At 54.1% G+C, this 16,506-nt stretch overlaps 6 protein-coding genes across 6 annotated transcripts; 3 read left to right on the forward strand and 3 right to left on the reverse strand.

Moving 5' to 3' along the window:
* Positions 1-1,965: 1,965 nt before the first annotated feature.
* On the reverse strand, positions 1,966-3,354 carry PG986_007005 (uncharacterized protein; the record flags this gene model as incomplete). The annotated part of the gene is made up of 3 exons (XM_066843227.1): positions 1,966-2,830; positions 2,898-3,120; positions 3,189-3,354. 3 exons carry the CDS (start codon positions 3,352-3,354, stop codon positions 1,966-1,968), a joined length of 1,254 nt encoding a protein of 417 aa, XP_066699339.1.
* A 2,112-nt stretch (positions 3,355-5,466) lies between these two features.
* On the forward strand, positions 5,467-6,460 carry PG986_007006 (uncharacterized protein; the record flags this gene model as incomplete). The annotated part of the gene is made up of 2 exons (XM_066843228.1): positions 5,467-5,791; positions 5,871-6,460. 2 exons carry the CDS (start codon positions 5,467-5,469, stop codon positions 6,458-6,460), a joined length of 915 nt encoding a protein of 304 aa, XP_066699340.1.
* A 1,779-nt stretch (positions 6,461-8,239) lies between these two features.
* Positions 8,240-9,357, forward strand: PG986_007007 (uncharacterized protein; the record flags this gene model as incomplete). The annotated part of the gene is made up of 2 exons (XM_066843229.1): positions 8,240-8,341; positions 8,428-9,357. The coding sequence occupies 2 exons, from the start codon at positions 8,240-8,242 to the stop codon at positions 9,355-9,357; spliced, it is 1,032 nt and encodes a 343-aa protein (XP_066699341.1).
* A 1,191-nt stretch (positions 9,358-10,548) lies between these two features.
* On the reverse strand, positions 10,549-11,826 carry PG986_007008 (uncharacterized protein; the record flags this gene model as incomplete). The annotated part of the gene is made up of 1 exon (XM_066843230.1): positions 10,549-11,826. The coding sequence occupies one exon, from the start codon at positions 11,824-11,826 to the stop codon at positions 10,549-10,551; it is 1,278 nt and encodes a 425-aa protein (XP_066699342.1).
* A 1,104-nt stretch (positions 11,827-12,930) lies between these two features.
* On the reverse strand, positions 12,931-14,120 carry PG986_007009 (uncharacterized protein; the record flags this gene model as incomplete). Its single annotated transcript, XM_066843231.1, has 2 exons — positions 12,931-13,658; positions 13,823-14,120. The coding sequence occupies 2 exons, from the start codon at positions 14,118-14,120 to the stop codon at positions 12,931-12,933; spliced, it is 1,026 nt and encodes a 341-aa protein (XP_066699343.1).
* Positions 14,121-15,124: 1,004 nt separating this feature from the next.
* On the forward strand, positions 15,125-15,925 carry PG986_007010 (uncharacterized protein; the record flags this gene model as incomplete). Its single annotated transcript, XM_066843232.1, has 1 exon — positions 15,125-15,925. The coding sequence occupies one exon, from the start codon at positions 15,125-15,127 to the stop codon at positions 15,923-15,925; it is 801 nt and encodes a 266-aa protein (XP_066699344.1).
* Positions 15,926-16,506: the final 581 nt, after the last annotated feature.

The raw sequence follows: 16,506 nt of genomic DNA on the forward strand, positions 1-16,506 counted from the left end.
CCCCGTTCTATCTTCAGGACGTACATACCATGGTGGCTCGGTGTCCAGAGGCCGAGCCGGTCGCAGCATGCCATGATCAAGATGATACGTGACGTTGCCCATGCAGACAGAGGAGAGGGGGCGTTTTTCGTCGCCAAATCCCCTCCCCCCATTCACGACACCGGAACACCGAGACTTTGTCACGGAGCACTGCCTACCTTCCTACATACACCATGTATGTGTCGTGTCCCTTCCTTTCGCCCCCTCCTTTTCCCTCTTTCTCTCGGCTTTTGGCAGTGCGTATAGTGTAAGTGCAAGTGCACGTGTGCCTTGACATTGGAAGACTAGCGAATGACTAGAAGCGCCCTACAGCACGGCTGCGTTGAATGCACTGCAGATATACGGCTACTGACAAATCAGCTTCTGGAAGCGGACAAGACGGTCCTTCCTTGATGCCAGACCTGCAGGTCGCAAGGGTGGTGAAACGAATCAGAGGCCAAATCATGGGCAGCACTAGTCCGAGGTGCGACCTCGGGGACACCAGATGCCAGAGTGCAGGCAGGTCTGGTGGAAGAATACCAAGGTCCAATATACAGTTGATGTATGCTGCAATAAATTGGATATCAACCATAGGCTTGCAATCTGGGGGTCGGGTAGTTTAAGTACAGTACATGCTGGATTAGGCAGGTGGGGGAGGAGTACCCCGAATTTCCAGCGAAGTCGACTCGCTCGGTGACTTGTCGAAGAACACCGACTCATCCAGACTCCAGAGCACCCACTGCCGACAGGACGCTGCCTTCGATTCCTTCGATCCCTCTTATTGGACATTAGGTATTCGAGTCAATGGCTCCAGCACGGACTTTGCTCCCCGCCACGCATGCTTGCTGCTTTACTTGATACAGATGCCATCAGACGTAAAAGGCGCCATGAGGGAATGCAGCGTGGTTACTCGTGGCCAGACGTTTGTTGTCAGTTGGGGGTTTCAGCCATGCCTGGTCTGGTCTGCACGCACGTCAGTCAGTTGTCACACCATTTGTTCGGTTTCCAGTTTCCTAAAGTGGCCAATCGGCATCCTTCGGTGTGTGCCTATCTTGGCAAAGAACAAACCCCTCGCAGAAGCACCTGCTGGTTGTAGATTAGACATATCAGATGCCTAGGTATACTGCAGGCTATCGTGGACGGGGTTGAATTAGACTTCGGCTATACCGATAGGATAGTCAGACTACAACGTAGAGACCATCCTTGGTCTAGCTACGACGTTCCCCGGCATAGTGTAATTCCCTCCAGGGTAGGATGTTTATGCTCGAGCGGCGACAACCAGCCATGGAGACGTATACCGACTACGAGTGGCTATTGATGGCTTTTACGACTTCTGTCAATGTCTCAGAATGGAGCAGCGTTATTGCATCGACTTCATACATCTACCCGGAGCGATGCATTTGGTAACAGCAAACAGCTGTATATCCCGCGTTCGATCTCCCCGCCGTTGCAGCTACCCTTGAGGATCACAAGGGTTTGCACCCCCACCGGTTCCCATGGTATTTAATCACTTTGACTGACAGTGGCGGCGCGCAGCTGAGGTATGAGTTCGCCTGCCCAGATTGAGCAAACAGAGTGGCCCCTGAGGTCAGACTCCAAGAAATCGACAGCTCAAAGACGGGAAAGTCGTGTTGTCTTACGTTACATCTGACGGAGGGCCGCATATAATCACCTCGCTCGGTTGATTAGCCGATCTCCTGAGGTTTTGTAGCCATCCTGGCTCATTCATGACCGGACTGTTGGTAACATAGCAGCAACAAAGCCGTCGTGGCCATATGGCCATCGGTTTAATAGATCAAAGAATCCAACACAGGGTTCAAACCATTATATGAATAAAGGGTCGTTGTGTTTTAATAAACTACTGGCATAACAACATAACTATATCATGACACATCCAAATTAAGCCCATCCGGTTACATCCCTATCTCATGTCCCAACAGCGCTGGTTTATTTCATGAAGCCCGCCTGGCCGTCTCCGTTGGAGTCGGTCATAGGGTTAAGACGGTCCAACAAGCCAGGCTTCTTGGTCTCATCATGCGACGATACCTTCTCGGCACGGCCATGCTCGCCGACGCGAGCAGTCTCGAAGGCACCCGGCTTGCGCTTGTCGTACACATCGGAATCGTCCGTGAAGCCCTTGCCCGAGTCCGCACGGGTGTGGCGAGTGGATGTGTTGCCAACGCCGCTGCCGACAGTGTTGCCGGTGGTGCCAGCGGTGGAGGTGTTGTGGCCACTCTTCATGGCCATCGCGGCGGCAGACGCGGCGGCGCCGCCGCCGGTGGTGCCGGTGGTACCACTGCCGCGGCTCGTGTTTGATGACGCCTCATCGATCATGGAAGTACGACCAGTGGTTCCAGTGGTTCCAGTGGTGCCAGTGGTGCCAGTGGTGCCAGTGATACCACTGGTGCCAGTCGTGGTGCCAGTAGTGGTGCCCTTGGTTGACGAAAGGGGGCCCGTCTTGGTGGCGGAGTGGTGAGCACGGTGACCCTCTTTACCGCCCTCCTCGTTGAAGTCACCGTGGAAGGTGTGGCCCTCAAGAGGCTCCTTGTCGGAGTGGTGGCTGTGGTGCAAAGCCTTGTGCACACCACCGACATCCTCAGGCTGTCCTTCGAAGTTGTCGTAGCGCTCGTCCTTGCCGTGAAGAAGACCGCCCTTTTGTTTCCATTCGGACATGTTGACGGTAGGCAGTGTGGTGGTCTGGTGGTGCTGGGCCTTGTTGTGGTGTGTCTCATGGACGGGCACCGTAGTGTGGACGACATGAGGCTCGATGGTCTCCTTGTGAACTACAGGCTGGATCGTTTCATGAAGATGGCTGCGAGTAATATTAGTTAAGAATTCCGAGAAAACAGCGCCGGGATAATTGGATTTGAGGAACTTACTGGTGAACATGCTCGCCCTCAACAACAGGGGCATGGGCCTTGGTGCGAGTGGCGTCATGGACGACACGCTCATCGTGGAAACCCTCGGTCTCAGCCGCGAGGCGCCGCCTTGTCTCTTCGTTGTCGCGGTGGTCGAACTCGCGGTGCTCTACAGCTCCGAGCTTATGGTGATGTTTCTCAGGCAAGACCTCCTGGGCTTGGACTGGCTGTACTGTCTGGTGGTCTGTAATGTAGAGCATTAGCATATAAGATCTATACGTCTCATAGTCCTGAGAATATGGTGTTGCTTACAGTGGTCTTGGTGCACCTCGCGGTCAATGGCTGTGTTGACGTCCTCATGATGCTGAGGCTTGACCGTCTCGTGCTCGACCGCGGGGGCAGTGGCAGAGTGGACTGTAGTGTCGTGGTGACCCGACTTCGAGGTGAATTCGCGGATAGTCTGCTTGGCCTTCTCCATTGCTGCGGGTTTGGGGGATGTTGATGTGTGGAAGATGAGTATTGGTAAGTGAGCTTTGGTTGAGTGTTGGTGGCAAAGGCGATGGTGGAAGTGTGTTATATGGTGTGAATGAGTCAGGTAGGATATTTGTTTTCCTCACAAGAGCAAACCATACGTTATATATCTTTGACACTACTTTGACGTATCCCTCCCACCGAGGTCGCGCAAGCTGGGACGTCATCTTCCCCCATAGCGCTGTTCTGACGAGACTAATGATAGGCTGACGCAAACACTCCGATGACGATGGAAGATCGAGAAAGTAAACATCTTTACAGCTGAGACTACACAAGCTGCCTCTTTCTCAGAGGTGGCAGTAGCCCACCGAGCATCGCAACATCACCGGAGAGAAGCCAAAGCGCTACCCGGATCGACGATCAGGGGCTGGCGTCTACCCCATGATGCCAACACTTTTCAGCCTCAACACACCCAGCTCAGGGGATGGGGCTTGTCTTAGAAGCTGCCAAAGAAAGCTTGGTATTCATGGAACAGATGCCCCGTCTCAGACATTGGCTGGTTCCCTGTAGCTACTCCGGCAACCCACTGATCCCCCTATCGGTCTGTCGAAGAGATGGGGCAGTGGAGATCTACATCCAAGATCAGACGAGAATGCAGGTGATGATCATATTAGTGAAGATGGCAATGAGCTCGTGTGGGCCCTCGAAAGGCCCACGTTCCTCAGCTCACTACTTGTAGTAAGTGGTATCTCGGGTAAAAGATGAGGTGAGGTTGATGCCGACCGTAATGTTACTATGGGAAAGGTTTGCTTGCCAATGGCAACAACACAGCAAGTTTCTGACACCTCAGCACGATTTTGAGTATTTTCAGTAGCTTGAACTGGTGCAGCTTCACCATTCTCAGCTCGACAGCCCTCGCGCTGAGACTGTCTCATGCACGACACAGTACGTCAACAAATGGACATAGCCCTTCACCCTTTTGCTGCGGATGCGGACGCGGACCAAGCCGCATCATCATTCCCACGCCACAAGTAGTCTCTCAGCAAGAACGATGGAATTTCCAAAATGTGAAAGCATAACTCTCGGGCCACTACCACTGCAGACGTATGACCGATGGGTGGTTCTGACAGTTCCGCCCTCGCAGGCAGAAACTATCGTGGACTAGCAAGCTACTAAGTAGAATTACCGTCCAGTAGTAACTCGAAAATGCCATCTCATTGTGGGCGAGTCTGGTCCGTCCCCACATTGGTCGTGGGTGGCGTCGACGCTTGGTGGGCGCCGACTAGGCGATAAGGCTAAGAGGCCACCCTCTTGCCGATATATGACCTCCAGATGACGCATAGAGTTCGGGTTTCGCAGCTGGGCCAGCTGAGGACGACGGAGTAAACCTTCCTAGGGAACCCTTGAGCTCACAAAACATCATCGGCACAGCATCTTAGCTAGCTCTTTGATTTTCTGAAGCTATGGGCATGGACAGGGTGTCACCGAATATCGTCACTGGCTGGGGGGTTGCAATTACGTCCTCATGTCTTGTTTTCCGGGGGAAATTCCCACCCAAACTTTCATTCATGATCTATAGCTGAGAATGCTCAAGTAGGACAGTTTCAAAATCATACGCAAGCCATCCTTTATCTCCTCAATAGGCCCACTTATACTTCTGAATATACACACTGTTGCTGAGTACTTTTTGAACTACGGACTAATACCAGCCCTTTCGAGATTATGAAGAAGTTCATATCGACTCACCTGGACAGCCTGAGGCGGAAGAAGAATCGCGAGTCCAAGGGACCAACCCCAACTGAAGCTGACCCTTTCACGATACCAAGGAGTGTGTCGTATAGAAAGGCCAACCCGGGCCTTCCTGAACCACGCAGAGTCACCTCGCTCAGGTCGGTCCGGAGGGCCCCCCTACAGACACCACACGCGCGGCAGCCAATCCACAGATACATCACGGCAAGCGGACCGGCCCCTCGCAGCGAACAGGGAGGACCCGCCCTGGGCCATCGCGGCTGGCCCAAAACTGAGGCAGAAAGTACACTCTCATGAAAATGACTCTGGACAGCATCCTGCACTTAGGCAAGACCCCCAACAGCCGGGGCCGGAGTTGGACAGCCGGTTTATGAAACCACTTCCTCTTCGGCCAGACCGACCTGAAGATACAAGCTCTACGCCCCGACCGGAGGCAAGTTCAGGAGGGTATGGACAGGCCCTGGACACTGCTAGATTCAGAGATAAACGTGATGTATCACCAGGCAAGGTTCACGTGAAAGGCGTCGAGGGTGAGAGCAGGCCGGCGAAGCCGTCTTATGAAGCGCAGAACAGCCATCTCGAGGAGCAGAACAAGAAGATTGTCGACAAGGTGGAAGACCTGTCGTGGGCCATCGAAAGCGGCCTCGACCTAACAGACACGGTGGATTACGACCGAACGACAAAACAACTACCCGGTACGCGATCGCAACACCAACCCCATTCTCTGGCCACATTCGAGGGAGCTTCGTGTCCCATACTGATATTCTCCCACAGCCGTTGCGCACGAACACGTTCGACCGGAATGGCGTGAGATCCGCGAAGAGCGGATAGAGCGCCACATCCACAACTACGACATCTACCCGCAGATCCAGCCCATCTACGAGTTGGAGATCCTGCCCGCGCGCCACTTCATCGAGGACGCCGACGGCAACCGGGTCGAGGTCGCGGAGAGCGACCTGCCCTGCTGCACGGGCGACAACCAGCGCTGGCGCATTGGTCTGGAAGAATTGAAGAAACGGACAACACCGTTTGCCAGCCCATTTCCCGCCCCGGCGCCGCTCAATCTGCAACGGAAATCCGAGATGATAACAAGGAAGCAGAGGGAGACGGGCGCAGAAGTCCTTCCCACCACGGTGGAGTACCGAGAAGGAGCATTTGGCCGGCCCTATTCTCCCACTACTGTTGCCGAGATAATGCCTCCCGTCGAGGGCGAAACGTTTCAACGGGGCTATCGTCCGCCTTATGAAGAGGGCCTACAGTCCGTCCCAAGGATCATGCGGGAGGGAAGGGAGTCGTTGATGAGTGATAATCAGAATCAGATGGAGGAACACGTGGCTGCCAGCGGGACCAAGACTTATGCCTAGATCTGAAGAAAGGACGCATCAAGTCTGTCTTTCATCAAGTCGATCTGGTTGAACCTGTATTTTTTATTCCTTGGTTCGGAAGATGAGGTTGTTAATTGTTAAATCAGAATTGATTTGCCACATGCATACATAAGTGTAGCAATATCGGCAGGAAGAATGAAATCTATCCTGGTACAACACTCCGTGCTGAGGGTTGACTATTGACACAATACAGTCTTTATATCATGGCAGAATGAAAAGCGACGAGGTAGCCAATCGAGGTTGAAAGACCAAACGGAGGAACAGTGGAAGCAAATGAAGAAGGACCGACGGGAAAGCCCTACCAGCTTAACCTAGGATCGAGAATATGAACGGAACGGGCCTTGGGATCTTGCGCTTGCAACCTTAACTCTTTCTCGACCTTGTCCTCCGTAGGTTCGATGGCAGCCTGGCTGTGTATTCCTCCCAAAACGCAATGCGCAGTGACGGGCGAAGGACCAAGAACCGCTCGATTTAGATTGCCATGGATCATCAGGACCACCGCACAGCGTCGATACTTTATGCACCTCTGAGCGGGCGAGGCTTGGAGCCACGCAATCGCATTAAGTCGGATCATGGCGTCAGTCCATCATCACCGCTGCCCTCTACCTGCTCCCACCTGCTTCAATTGCCGCAAGAGTTCGTCTAATTATAGCGAAAGCACGTCTGCGGATTATTCACTTCTCTAACAATCGATATCGCAGGACTTAGCTTGCTTTGGACGGGAATTTCGGCCTTTCCTGTCGTATGCCATGCCAGCCAAGCCAAATATACCCAACCTTGTCGTCTTGACTTGGATGTACGGGGAAATGGGCCCAGCCAATTACAGGAAGTCGGCTCTAGACAGGTCAAAGACTCCCTCGAATTCGCGGCCTATCGTTCAGCCCAGAAGGGGGAGATGACGGGCAACGAGCCATCACAAACGAGTCAGCAACGAACACAAGTGCTTTCGCTTAGTTTTTTTTTTCTTTTCTTTTTTTTTGAGCCATCTGGCACGGATCTGGCCGGCAAGGGTGGAGGCAAAATAGGTCCGCTTGTGACTCGTCTCGGGACGGTATTGGACTACGTTATAGGGCCACTCTTCTTCAGACACTCCTGTCGATGGCTTGCCAGCTGCTGTGGCCAGCCTCGGGTGTCCTCTGTGTAACCTTTACCCCGGAATATCCGCATGTCGGCGGCTTCAGAAAACGCTATGCTGCTTCGAGGCTTGCGTGGACCGAAAGGTACAGAATGCACTGAGGGCGCTCTGAGACTAATATGGTTCTCTCCACGCCAACGGCTCGCCAGTCAGCACAAAGATCCAGAAATTCGGGGATGCCTCGCCCATCAAAGCTTTTCTGACGGCCCTGGACCATGATAAGACCATGTAGTTCTGCAAAGGGCTTGGGCATTGATTTTCAATATAACCTTTATGTCACGTTTCCTGCATACTGGCTGCTCCGGGGGACAAAGGTATGCTTGCGTCCAATGAATGTTCTTCAGTTTGCCTCAAGGTAAAGTTCTTCACCGAAGACAAATGATGTCGCTACATCATCCTTCGAGCTCTACACCAGACGCATACAACCGTCCATGCCGTCTATAAGTCTGTTAGAATCTCGCCCAAAACCAAGACAGCTTATCTTCTAACATCAAAGCAATCCGTCCTGTCTCATACAAGAAGTCTTCACCTCTCATCCCTCGCATCATACTCCCTTCTCCAACCCTCAAGTATCTTCCGCGACTCCTAAGTCCTCCTTCACAGGTATCCCTCTCTCCGCCAAAATGAAGTCTTCCACAGTCGCGATGGCCGTTGGTGCCACCGCAGTTTCTGCCGACATGCCCGGCAACTTAACTTCGTTTACTTCGGTATACTCCGGTGACAATGTGAGCCGCCTCCGAACCAAATTCGTTGCCTGACTTATAACTCCAAATGCTTGCCGAGTTTACTGATCGCAACCACTCCTCAACAGTGTATCTTCAAAAGGGCCAACGGAGACGTATACACCTTGCCTGCGGACAAGTGCACTCAGACCGAGTCCATGGCCAACATCTTGGAGAGCGGTTCCTCCACCGCCCCATTCACCGCCACCTCTGGTTTCCAGGCGGCCAAGACTACGGGCGCCTCTGGTAATGGCCCCTACACCTATGGCGCGTCCTCCTTGGCGCCCAGCGGTACCTACATCCTGACAGGCAACTCGTGGACGACGTCCTTCACGGCCACGGGGTCTGACAACAGCGCGTGGGCCACGTCGGTCGCCAGCTCCGCGGGGGTGACCGACACCACCGTCACCTCGACCGTCAGGGGTACCGTCAAGGTGACTGTACACAGAAGCTCGGCGCCCACTGGCGCCTGGTCCTCTGGCACTTCTTGGGACAGCTCCGCGGCACCCACCAGCAACAGTGCCTGGGCTTCTGGTACGTCTTGGTACAACTCCGCAACGCCTGCCGGCACCTGGTCCTCCACTACGTCTTGGGGCACCTCCGCGGCACCCACCAGCACCGGTGCCTGGTCCTCCAGTGCTTCTTGGGATAGCTCAGCAGCACCTACCGCCAGCAGCGCCTGGTCCTCTACTACTTCCGAGGACAGCACGGCCGTACCCACCGTCAGCAGCGCCTGGTCCTCTGCCACTGAGAGCTCTGCGGCACCCACTGGCGCTTCTTGGGACTCATCCTCGTCCTACGGCTTTGCCACGGTGACCGCTAGCAGCCAACCCTCGGGTCCCGCCGGGTCGTACAACGCTACCTGGAGCTCAAGCACCACCGCCGGATCTACCCCCAGCGGCCCCTCGGACACCGGTGCCGCTAACCCAACTGTCGTCCCGATCAACACTGGCGCCAGCCTCAAGACTGCCACCAAAATGCTGGCTGCGGTTGCAATGTTCGCGATGGTTGCTCTCTAAATGCTCAGTTGCAGCAGCAGTAGGAGGAGCCGGCCACTAAAATCACCTTTATTTCGTTGTCGGATGACTGACCTCATATCACGACGCTTGTCACTCCAATCATGCGCGACCAACGCATTTTTGGTTGTTGCTAGCATTAATGACCTTCCCACTTACTTTTATGTCACAATCATGACCATCTCCTTTTCTCTCTTTCCTTACCCACACTGCGTCTCGGCTCGCCCTCGAGCTGCTTGGTTTTATATTTCTTTCTATCTCCTACTCATCTCTGGCCGAGGCCACTTATTAATGATTAATGTCCGTGGGTGGCAGCAGAGCCATTCGAGCAGGGAATATGATACTGTTTAGGATTTGGGGGAATCCCTTCTCAATTCTTGTATATCAATTTTATATTGATTCAGATCCACATTCCCTGGTCAAACCTTTTTCCATTTCAACTTAGACAGCGGAGAAGCAAAAGTTCTTATATACTATATATTCCAACTGATATATTACCTCCATATGAGCATATGTGTTGTTTGATTCTGGGATTCCGTATTATAACCATGCCTGTGACGACACCATGCGAAATGCACAATACTGAAGACTATTCACATAAATCCGAGCAATGAGCTGGGTAATCCCTTCAGCTCACGATTGGAAAATTGACGCCAGGCCCTATCCACCCGTATGCATCCTGGGGAACTTAAATTTGGCAGTACAGGGGAAATAAGACGCGAAGTAGAGAGACATAAGGTTTGGGGGAAAATCTATGAATTGACGAGCTGCACACTTCGAAAGGTCTCCCTCCCAGTGACGTGACCAAGCGGGCCCTCAGGGGGTCCTTGTACGGGACTCATTCGGAATATCAACTTCAATTGACGGTGTTCTGGTTGCTTTGCCAGCGTAGGCCATGAAGCTGGCTATTCTAATGCACTCGGTTATTGATATGTAATGTGAATGCTATAACCCTGAAGTGTGGCGATATATACATTTTCTGCCGCTAACTGTGTGCCCTCGCAAGCACCAGTCTTCTACCAGTGCTACATTGTGCTCATGGCTCGTTCTTCTCGTCTCATCCAATATGAAAGCATCGTCTATATGACCCGTTGAGCCTCCCTGAAAACTCCGTGAAATGCAAACCGACGTACACAACCTCATTTCTTCTCTTTCCTTCGCATGAAGCGTTCACCTCCAAGTGAGTGGTAGATCTCAGAATAACACAGCCCCAGCCAGTATACCGCACGCGGACCAAAGCAGGCTCAACCAGACCGCAGCGCCGCTTCCGCTTATCCTGCTACCAGCGCCCGGAAGCTCCTTCTGTACTGTGGCCGTAGCCGTCGCTGCACTCAGCGTACAGCTGGCGGGGCCGCACTCGTAGCCGCTGGGACAGCAACCAGCGACGGGCCCGGCCTCGCTGGGGCAGAGGAACCAGCCGTTGGCGCAGGTGGCCGAGGTCGGCGGTGCCTCCGGCACGTCAGTGACCGGCACCACAATCGTCGCGCCGTTGGACGTGAGCGTGGTCTTGGCGATGGGCGGGCAGGACGTCGTAACGCAGTCCCGGCCCGTGCGACAGCAGCCCGAGCCCGCGGTGGCGAGGCAGGCGTAGAAGCCCGTGGGGCAATAGTCGCTCGTCGGCGGTTCCGTAGTTGGCGCGGGTTCATCTGTCATTATTGGGGTTTCGGAGCCGCTGGTGGGTCGGTAAGGCGGGAGGCCACCCGTGGTCGTCTGAGTGACGGTGCTCGTCGTCGGCTTCGGCGAGGAGGGGCTGACGGTGACCACGACCGTCGTCACCACGGTCGTGGGAGACGGCGCCGCTACGACTGTGGACGAAGTCGTCGTCATGGTGATGACGGACACTGTGCTGGCGACACAGCCGATCTGCGCACACATGTAGCCCGGGATGCAGCATCCACCGCCCTCTTCGGCCGAGCACGCCGTGCTCCCGCTCCCGCAGTTCCCGACGGCGCCGCCGCAGTTCGCCCCGGTCGGGCAACATCCCACGTTCCCGGCATTCGGGGCGTTGGAGACCTTGAAACACGTCTCGCCCGTAGCGCAGCAGTAATTCGGCTGGCCGATCGTGTCACAGCTCTTGGTGTTCTCCGGGCACGCGAACGCGCGGCCCTGGAGACGGGCCAGGGCGTCTCGCCTCCGCCTGAACAGCGCCAACGCGAGGCTCGAATCCTCCAGGGGCACCTCGCCGCTGTAATGCACGCCAAAGGGCGGGCGGAACGGCAAGGTGGCCGACGAGTTGGCGGCCAAGAGCAGCTCCTCTTCCGGATCGAGGACGCTGCGCGCTTCGACGGGCGATCGGGCGGGCTCCAGTTCGGGAGCGGCAAAGCGTATGTGGTGCGGCAGGAGCTTCTCGCCCTCGTCGAGCGACATCTTCTTGACTTCGGTGGGTAGGAGTTGCTGCGCGTGGAGCTGGGTTGCGATCAGCACCAGCAGCGATGCGGGCAGCCCCAGAAGAGCTTGCTGTGGAGACACCATCGTGGATGAGGTTTGCGTCGTCGAGTGAGTTGTCTCTGTGTTCCGAGTAACGACGATGAAGATCTTGCTTGGGGTTGAAGCCGTATGGCGCAATCAACACTGGCTTGCGACCAAGCGCAATTGTGTTTTTGACCTGGCGTGGTGGGTTGCTACGACGGCGTGTTATTGTCCGATGTAAGACAGCAACGGTCCAGCTCACAACGTTATTTAAGGGTCAATTGTGCGATTCGAATTCGGTGCGGTGCTATTGACGTACGACAGAAGCAATTCGATCTCATTATAGCAAAAGATGCAAGGCACGTCCCTTACGTGTGCAGAGCAGAAGATAAGGTAGGCGGTGACTGTTGCATGGCAGGTGAAGCCCAGAAAGTGAGTGGCTGGGAGCTGGATGAAGTCAGTGTTGAGCTGTCGTGTCGGGTGTCCACCTCGGCCCAAATCTCAGGTACGCCTGGCCTGGTGCCCTACCGAGCCTACGTACCCTATGCTCACCGTCTCTGAGCTCATGCGCGAAGGAGGTTGCCAGAGTCGTGGTTTGTTGTGGGACGTGATCATTCAATACAGTTTCGAAAACACCCCAATCACGGAAGTTTGGATTGTTTGCATCGGTCTCCTAAGAGACGAGTTCTCCCGTTAGGTTAGATACAAACTTATCTACAGTATCATATGGCGGTCCCTGCATGCTAACCTGCCTGTACCTGCCTGTCGGGCCAGGCACACACACACCCTTGCAACCCTTGAACCCCCACTGGCGCTAGGGGCCCGGCCCCCTCATCAACATCCACTGTATCATTGTTCTCGATGAGGCAATCAGATGGATCGCCAGAGATGTCCGAGGGCAGTCATTGATAAAGCCTCAAGTGCCGTGAGCAATGCCAACTCATATCAGGGCGGGGATGCTGGATGCTTTTTAATCAAGTAGGCCAGAACAACATGGCCAAGCTTCTTGCAGGTACTCTACTACAGAATTCCAGGGGATGGGAGCCCAAATCCCATAGCCGCTCGAACTATGTACGCCCTTCATAACCTCACAGTCCTTCTCTGGCGCCCATGACAAGAGAAACATATGACCGGTTCATTACTCGCGAGACATCCGTAGCAAGCCCCTTACAGCTTCAGAAATCTCCTGACCTCCTTCTTGATGAATTCAGTGTCTTGTTTCGACCCTATGCCACCACCGGCGAAGTGCCCCCATACCGTCTCGATAACTGCGAGCTCGCCATTCTTCAGGTGCTTTACTTCCTCCTCATTGTCCTCGGGCGGGAAGTACTGGTCGGTCCGACTTGGCATTATCAGACACCGGGCTTTGATGTTTGACAGCGTCTTGGCGAGATCCCCGCCATCTTGGGGGTGCAGCAGAGAGATATCGCCCTTCTGCCAGGTCCAGAGCATTGCCAAAAGATCGTTGGCATCGGGGCCAGTGGTCCATCTCGCTTCAAGGTAATCCTGGAGGGTGTCAAACCCGGCTTCTTTCCAGCACTGCTGCCGGAACCAGCCCTGGCTCAGAGCCCATGTTGCGTACACTCTCTTGAAAGCTTTGACACCGTCGACCGCAGGCTTCTCATAGCTTCCGCCGTGGAAATCATGCGCTGTGACCAAGGCGTGCTTGGGACCTTCCAGGAAAGACCAGTTGTGCCAGCTCGTCCTCGCACTGGTTGCGAGCCCAACAATGTTCTCCACAAAGTCTGGGTAAAGAGTGGCCATATGATAGGCCTGCTGGCCGCCCATAGAGAAGCCGATATAGGTAAATATCTTGGATATTCCGAGCCCCTCCGTGCAGAAAGCATACTGTAGACGAATATTATCTTCGTAACTGAGCTTCGGGAACCTAGGGCCTGTAAAGCATCGGGATTAGTTGTGTTTCTCCCTCTCGCAGATAGTCATTCGTTATTTTTGGCATATCCTAGGACCGGTGCGAGCCAAAACAGTCGCATTTGTGCATTTGTCTACCACCAACCCGGCTACGAATTAGTGATAAGGAGCTTCGAGAGACGCTTACCATCAAAAGGAGGCGGCTGGTTTGATGGGGAGGACGACTCGCCTCCACCCATCAATCCCACGACAATGACGAAGAACTTCTCCGGCGGGAAAGGCGGATCAGAGTTTCCGTCCTCGCTACTGTACAAGAAAGGTATTGTGCCCTCCAGGTCGCCCCCGAAGCATGTGGGCATCAGCACGGCCGGGTTTGATGGCGAGCCGAAAGTCCAATACGCCAGCTTAGCTGGGAACTCCTTTCCTGCCGGCTCGGACCGCGCCGATAGGGTCAAACCCTTGGGGAAGTACTTGGTTTCCGGCATGGCGTCTGTTGCCTCTGGTCTATCGCCGTCTGGATAAAAGGTGAAGAGGGGTTGTTGGAGCGGGGAAGTTGGAGGCCCTTACTTCCTATTTATATATAATTACATCATGAGGACCTTGGCGGGGTCAACTCCGCGAATGCAACCTGCGACATAGCCACTCTGCGACACGTACAAACGCATATCCATATGTACCATGGGCGGAAGATAAAACGGAGGATAGGGCAGGGGGAACCGATAAACGGAGAATCCGAGTCAAATGATATGCAATGGGTTTATCCACAAACGGTATTTTCCGTTAGAAGTTACATATATATTTGTCACGACGGCATGACCTCGCGAACTATGAGATTGACAGAGCAATTGCGGTGTTCAACATGGCTTCGAGATCAAGGAGGATGGCTTCGGAATCAAGATGGCGTCAAGTTGTGGTTCTAGCCAAGAATTGGGAGTACGTCAATTTCGGTCAGGGGAGGGAAGTAGCAGTTCGATGGAAGGTACGCACAACAGGGTATTCTGAGGCGTACCTTCCTCAACTGAAAGAAAGCACCAAGCAACCGCCCAAGCAGGTGCCTACCATGATCGAGTTCAGAAATTTTCCACTCAATACCCTTCCGTTAATGGAGACAGCAGTCGCCCATTACTACAAACCTTCGAATTCTTGCAGCATAATTCCTAACACGGCGTTGGTAGAAGGAACCAGCTTCCTTTGGCTTGGTTGCATTCGGTGACAGTAGACCTACCATATTCTCAGGACCTGTATGAGGTTGCAAGATACGAGGACCAACAACACAATGCTGTCACCTACGAGGGACAGTCCTGACGCTTCCCACAACGAGGGACTTCTTCGTACCGCCAAATCTCTCAGACACCGTTTTGCCGATGACGAACCTATCGACATTGATCCGTCTCTTTCTCGGTGGGCGGGGAGTGACACAAAGAAGCACAAAACGATCGGATTCGCTCCATTCAGAGCCTCGCATGGTAATCTTCTTCCTGGCCCAAAGATGCGAGATGCTGCCGTCAAAGGTCATCAGGACTTCAGCGACTTGGGCTACACGAAGGGGCCCACTAATGGCTTTGTCCGCAATGCTGTGCACCAGAGCCATACGGGCTTCAACGACTTTGATTGCGTAAGAGCACCTACTGATGGCTTTTCGCCATACACGGGAGGTCCAGTCAGCAACAACACTGGCTACTTTCAAGAACTTGCCGGAAAGAACGACGGCTACAATGGAGCTCGCATTAGGAATGCCCCAAACCACATGGGGTTTGAGCAGAAATATCGCCAGGAGCGTGGCTATCCTCAAGTATACCGTCCACCCCAGCCGCAGCAACCCTTTTACCGCCCACCAGAGCCCTATCGCCCTGATGAACGACACCATGTTGACATACGTCAGCCTAATGGCAACCTACGGCAGTCCTATACTACCTGTCGTTCGCGGTCTCGATCTCCGTCGCCCGAGTCTCCCGTAGTGTCCGAACTTGAAGAGCGATACCACAAGCTACGCCTTGCACTGCACTCCAAGGCTATGGACGGACTCGAAAAGGTCGAGCAGGAGCTGACTGACGAAGTGACAGCATCCACCAAGGCCATCTTGGACCCAGTCGCCCAACTGGATCAGAAGATTCGTCAGATTCTGGCCCCTCTGTCTGAAGGGGAGACACAGCTCAGCATCGTATCTACCCAATACAATGGAGAAGATAGTCAACGATCCCACACTGTTCAGATCAGCACCTTGGTCGAGGATTTCGAGACTGTGATCGCCAAAGGCAAGGTCGAGCTCTCGGGCCTGCGGCAAGACTAGGAAGTAGCCCAGGCCGAGATCGAGCGTATTGGCAAAGAGCTTCTGGCCAAGCCGCCGTACGATGAGGATTCCGGCTCGTCCAAGGACGGGCGCCGCAACAAAGGAACTAATGGAATGAAGTCTAAGCTCGATGGCCTCCTAATCGAGTTTAATGAAGATCTGGAGTGTATGAGTAGAGACGTTGTCGAAGATATGAGCAAGTATGAAAAGGTATGTGATCCCCGTGCCCGAATTGGCTGGTTCGCCTCGCGTATGTCGTAGACAGGGGCAATATGCTGATTCAGCTCCAGAAACTTTGCGAGAAAGTGAATGGTGAGACGGGCAAAGTTATGAGCATGTTCCTGGCGGGGAACCTGTGATGTCTGTGTGGGCGGTTGTGGTTGGGGTTGTGCTGCCGTGACGTCTCTTAGGCATGGCAGCGGTTGCTGTCTATCGAGAGCACGACGAATCTGATGCGCCGAGCGAGTGAACGCTTTCTTGAGCAGGCGGATGGCGCGTACGGGTTTGAGGTGGGGTCGGTGCATCTTGCTCATCCCGGAGGATTAGTCTGCAACAGTGACACTACGTAGCTTAGAGGTCAT

Source organism: Apiospora aurea (genome assembly GCF_038362705.1).
Source record: "Apiospora aurea strain CBS 24483 chromosome Unknown utg000005l_segment0_segment0, whole genome shotgun sequence".
In the NCBI taxonomy this organism is placed as follows: Eukaryota; Fungi; Ascomycota; class Sordariomycetes; order Amphisphaeriales; family Apiosporaceae; genus Apiospora; species Apiospora aurea.